The sequence below is a fragment of the Schistocerca nitens genome, chromosome 6, assembly GCF_023898315.1.
Source record: "Schistocerca nitens isolate TAMUIC-IGC-003100 chromosome 6, iqSchNite1.1, whole genome shotgun sequence".
Classification (NCBI taxonomy): Eukaryota; Metazoa; Arthropoda; class Insecta; order Orthoptera; family Acrididae; genus Schistocerca; species Schistocerca nitens.
The window spans coordinates 121,409,699-121,415,698 of NC_064619.1; the positions used below are offsets into that span (position 1 = coordinate 121,409,699).

The following is a 6,000-nucleotide window of genomic DNA, read 5'->3' on the forward strand; positions in this document are numbered from 1 at the left end:
GTGTACACTGTGTTTTGTTGTTGTAAATGGCCCATTTCCTTTGCAACTTAAGTTTTATTTTGGTTTTATTTTCTTGTTTACGTTTTATTGCTGCAGCGGCGTGATACAGTAAAATTCTTTGTTAGACTATCAGTTCTTAACAGTCAAAATTACAGAAATTTAACTGAAGACTAAAACAATGAAAAATTCCTGGAATTCTAACAAATCCCCAGGTTTTTCCCTGTTTTCTCCTGGATAAAAATATTCCCGTTTTTTTTTACAGATTTCCCAGTTATCCCGGATCGTATTCATCCTGTCTAATATTCTGCTGAAATAAGCTAACTTTATTTTTCTGTGTATTCTTATGATTCTGAGAGGCTCATATGTTAATTTAATTTCTTTCATAACAAGGTGCCTAAATCCTGACAGCAGTAACTACAAGGACCTTGTTTTGTGTGATTGTACGACCTGGTGACCATATGTTCGCCAAGAAAGGAGTGTATGCATGCAGCACTGTGAACACAGCTGTTGGCACCTTGGAAAACGAGTGTGTCCTCATTATAACGTTGTAGAAGAAAGGGCAACACTGGGTCACCGAGAATGTTTATATCAAACATCCTGGGTCACATTCACAATAACCAGAATGAGTGCACCCAAGTCGTAGTACAAGAAATAGCCCCAAAACATCACAGAACCACATCCAGTGTAAACTACACCCTCCACACACTGTGGATGAAACGTCTCACAAGACCATCACTGCACCCGACATCTTGCATCATTTGGAGAGAGGCAAAAGCATGACTCATTGGACAATATGCAAGCTTCGGGTTAATTACTGTCCTGCTTCTGTGTTGTTTGACCCATTGAAACAAGACACTACTTGTGTGCTACAAGCAATGGACTTCCATGAGTCACCCAACCCCGTATGTTCAGAGCAAGCAGTTCCCTTCAAAATGCTTGCACGAGATGGTTCTGCATTGCTATCACTAGCAATTCCTGTTTGCTATGAAACTGAATGTAGCTGACAAGACATGACACTTATGACCAGCCCCTGTCAGTTAGGATCATTTTACAACCACTGTTCTCAAGATATGTTACAAGTCTGTGATTGACACACAAATCCTTGAAGACACATCTGACTGTCTGCAATGTCCAAACACAATTGCTCCTTTCAGTTTTTCTGTCATATCTTATTGTGTTGGTACTACACAACCAAATGACACCCCCCCCCCCCCACACACACACACACTACTTCACTTCCATGACTTACCCCAGTGATGGAGGAACACACGACTGCCTGGTGCCAGTTCTACTACATCTACTGTGTTCCAAAGTAATTAGAACACTTTTTTAGGGTTGGTGACTATTATTTTGTCCAGTGAACTTATTTCCCAAAATAGAAGATGCTGTATTGTCATACATTCTTACCTGTTTCATCATAAAAGTGCAAATGTGAAGTGAAGTTTCAATGAACTGATTGAAATGCAGCCAAATGGAACAATTTGCTCACTTCACATGGACAACATATGAACACGTTACATAATTTTTGATGTATCTACACTGCAGTAGTCTAATATTGAAGACCGCAGTGACCACATTATGTAGATCTTTGCCACACGCTGTTCCAATCTGCTGTGTTTTAATCACTTCACTGAATCCCTACATTTGCACTTCAATGACAAATATGGGAAGATCAGAAGTCAACATAGCAAATTCTACTGAAGGGAATATGAATTTCTAAGTAATGCAAGCGTAAACATATACCATTTCACGTAAAAGTTTACCTTTTTGCCAAATAATACATTTATTTCTCTTGTCAATCTGCTGGTAACAACTGCTTGTGTCACAATACTGTTTCTTCAGCATTTTGTGGTTCTGTGGTCTTTACGTTTATTAACCTTCAAGTATAGATAGTACACAAATGCAGAGTCTTAATGATAAATAACAATGGATAACAGAACAAACACCTTTACCTATTTTAAAATACGAAGCTCTGCTGAAAGTAATGCCTTCAAATTTTTTATATGAAAACAAGTGTTACTGACATTCTACATCTGTATTTTTCATGTCACCCTCTCTGTCACCATAAAAATGCCAGACCACACATGAGCACTGTGACATCTGCAACAACCTGACATCTTGGATTCACCATCACTGATCATCCTCCACACAGGTTCCATCCAATTTTCACATGTTTCCAAAACTTAAAGAACACTTTCAAGGACTTCACTTTGATAGTGATGAAGTGGTGCACATAGGGGTGAGATTTTGGCTCCGTAGATAAAGTCGAATATTCTACAGTGACAGTATCAACAAACTGGTCTCTCGTTGGGGGAAATGTGTTCGTACAGGTATCATGGTGACTATGTTGAGAAATAAATATGCAGACATGAAGAATAAAGATGTACAATGTTCATAAGATTCACTTATTTAAAAAGCTTTATGAATTTTCACATAGAAAATTTGGAAGCATTAATTTTTAGCATGCCCTTGTAATCTTTATTTGATTTCAGTTGTTACTTCCCTTGTAATACAAAATTGTTAGGTGCCAATTCGATTTGAATGTTGACTGATACACACACAATTCAAACAATTTTTTTCAAGTGGTTAAGTAGTGCAAGAATTTACAGTCTAGAGGCTGTCACATTCACTGCTGTAAAAGGTCAAGATAGTATAATGAAGAAACACATATTTTGTTAGATTCCTGTCCAGGGTTTAAAGACTTGTTTTTATTGAATTAGTAGAAACTGTACCAGTTTCCTCTGAATAAAACTGTTATTACTCTTTTATGTTGAAATATCTGTCTTAACTGTTCAGTTATGGTCTCAGAAAACAACATTATTCAGAGACTTCACTTAGTCATTTATGAATCACACTTCAGAAATATGTGAATACTTACAAGATCTGTTATGCCACCATATTTAGTATCAAATTCAACTTTCCATGTTTCTTTCTTATGAAGTGATTTGATATGTTCAGATGCCTGCTGGAAAAGCGTGCTCATGCAATGAAACCTAAAAAGGAAATTAATTACCTCTTACATTAAAATAATTATGAAAATACAGAACAGTTAGTAGCAGACAATTTTCAAAACTGTCATTTATATCCATAGTTACATAATCTAAAATATGCCCCTTAAAATAACTTTTTCTTTGGCTTACTTTACCACAAAAATTTACTTTTTGTAATGGAGGGGAATGTCAACATTTTTCCAACTGTTTTTATTGTAGCACACCAGATTACTACTTCTCAGTATTATATTACGTGACTCTCAGTAACATTTCCCTTGCTCTTTCTGCCACAAACTCAGTATTCAAGAACCAAGATCATACATTTTGATGCCTCAAATTAAGGCAATTGGCAGTTTACAAAGAAAATCTCAGCAGAAAAACTTATATGAATCTTGATTTCATCCCCCCCCCCCTCTCTCTCTCTCTCTCTCTCTCTCTCTCTCTCTCTCTCTCTCTCTCTCTCTCTCTCTCACACACACACACACACACACACACACACACACACACACACACACACACAAAGATTGCTATCCACAGCAAGACTGAATACTGCCTAAAGGCATTATGAACACATTACACAGTAAGCAAAGTTCTCTGCTCTGCAAAACTTAGAGATGAGACAGATAAGATATCAAAATGTCAACTGCTCGGTGGAAATCAAAAAGTGCATGAGCATGTTGCTAGAGGTCTCCCAATTGCACACAGGACACTGTGGTTATGGTGTTCATTACAACATGGCCCAGAGATAACATCTGGATGACATTACATGGATAAGAATCACTGGCAAAGTGGAAGAAGGACAAAGTGTGACAGGTATAGCCCAGGAGTTCAAAACTGCTCACAAAACTATTTCAAATGCGTGGGGGCCATTCCAAAGCACAGCACTGTTGCCTGAAGAAAAGGAAATGGTTGACCACAGTCAAGTACAGCAGCAGATGACCACTACATTGTACAACAGGCAAGACCCACATCAAACAGCGTGTACAACAACCAGATTTAACAAGACTGCAAGTAATGCAATCTCACACTCCACAGTGGCATGGCGACTTTATGGCAGTTGTCTATTTGCCCTACAACCAGTACATTGTATTTGTGAAATCTGCATATTGGCAACACCATTTCCAAAGGTGCCGAGAGCATAGGGTCTGGACCAATGAGGAGTGAGGTAGCATGCTCTTCTCAGATGACAGCAGATTCAGTTTGTGTAGGGATTCTGCACATGCTGCCGTATCGTGAGAGGTGGGTACACACAATGCGCCCAGAGTCGTGTGAGGAGGCATAATATTGCATGGGAGTACTGACCTCCGAACTAATGAATGTGGTACATTCCCTGGACAACATTTTGTGACACTGTACTGTAGTCCTTCCCCATGTGTCTCTTCTGAGGTGCACATGGCCACGACTTCATTTTTATGGATGACTATACATGACCTCATCCAACAGCTAAGGTGGAGCAGCCCTTTTAACGAGAAGATATTTGATGAATGGACTGGCCTGCCCTTTCCTCACACTCAAATCCCATCGAGCACGTGTGAGATGCATTACAGCACATCTAAATGCACTAACCACCATCCAGCAGTTGTTAACCGTGCTGGTGGACTAATGGAAAGCACTACCGCAAGAACCCCTTACCAGCATTGCACTGGAGCGCAATGCACAGCATTTACTGCCGTCCATGGTCATCATATACCCCATTACAAACTATGCCCAGTCTTTTGTAATGTTCAGAAAACCTTCATAAATTGCGGTAACTAGAGTGTAATTATTGCCTTCGAATAAATGTGTTATTTCTGTTTATTTCATTGCATATACCTTACAATTACCTTCTGTATTCTCCTGTAGCAGTCCTTTTAATTTATGGTCCAAGTTTCATCGAACTGTTACTTGGTAGTGACACATCACCCTAAAATTACTTTCATTCAAGTTTTGCATACCTGTGTATATAAGAGACAAATGGGGAATCAATCTATTGACAATACAGGCCAAATGGGAAAATCTCCTGACATAAGCAGTTCTGACAAATATCAGAATGTTAAGCATTAGCATCTCAGAACCAGCCACATTGGTCGGCTGTTCATGTGCCAATGTTGTGAGCATCTATGGAGAGTTGTTGAAACATTGAAACCATGAGCAGGTAACAAGGTGTTCGACTTTTATGCCTCGTCACATTACAAGAAAGTCAGAGGTTGATCTGACAACAGAGTACAATGCTTATGCAGGCACGAGTGTTCTGAAGCATACAACATTGATCGTTGGGTTCCTCAACAGATAATGTGTACATTTTCCAATGCTGCCACACCATCAACTACAACTGCAACAGATACGAGATCATCAAGATTGGACAGTGAACCAATGGGAACATGTCATCTGGCCAGATGAATCACTTTTCTTGTTACACTAGGTCGATTGTTACGTTTTGATATAGTGTCATCCACGCAAAAGGCTGCTCAAAACATTCACTGGATCACGGATGCTGGTCAATGGGGGCAATTTTATACCGTAGTTGACATTCACCCAGGTTTCCATGGGATCTGTGGCGGCACCAGGACAGCTGTGGACACTGTAATCATCATTGTGGACCACTTGTTTCCCTTCAGGCTTCATGTCTTCACTGACAAAAATGGTGTCTTCCGGCAGGATAACTGTCGGCACCAAAATGCCAGAATCTGCAACAGTTGTTCGAGGAGCATGCTACTGAACTCACACTGATGCATTAGCCACCAAATTCCCCTTATCTGAACACAATGGAACACATCTGCGATGCTATCTGATGCAAGCTCCGCATCCACAAACCACCAGCCCATAATTTAAAGGAATTGCACGACCTGTGGATAGAACATCTAGTGGCACATGCCTTCAGAAATCTGCCAAGGAATTGTAAAATCTGTGCAACACAGTATCACTGCTGTATTGTATTCTAAAGGTGGACCAACCCTCTATTTAGCAGGCGATCATAATACTTTGACTCATCAGTGTGTGTCCCAGTGAAGTTGTAATTGATGGATAATGG

General features: G+C 39.6%; 1 protein-coding gene across 2 annotated transcripts in view; it reads right to left on the reverse strand.

Moving 5' to 3' along the window:
• Positions 1–6,000, reverse strand: part of LOC126262739 (exocyst complex component 2) — a 134,666-nt gene that overhangs the window by 76,546 nt on the left and 52,120 nt on the right. For both annotated transcript variants that reach the window (XM_049959547.1, XM_049959548.1), the window contains exon 12: positions 2,879–2,993. In XM_049959547.1, coding sequence (XP_049815504.1) covers positions 2,879–2,993 — 115 coding nt within the window. The remainder of the gene's footprint in view (positions 1–2,878; positions 2,994–6,000) is intronic.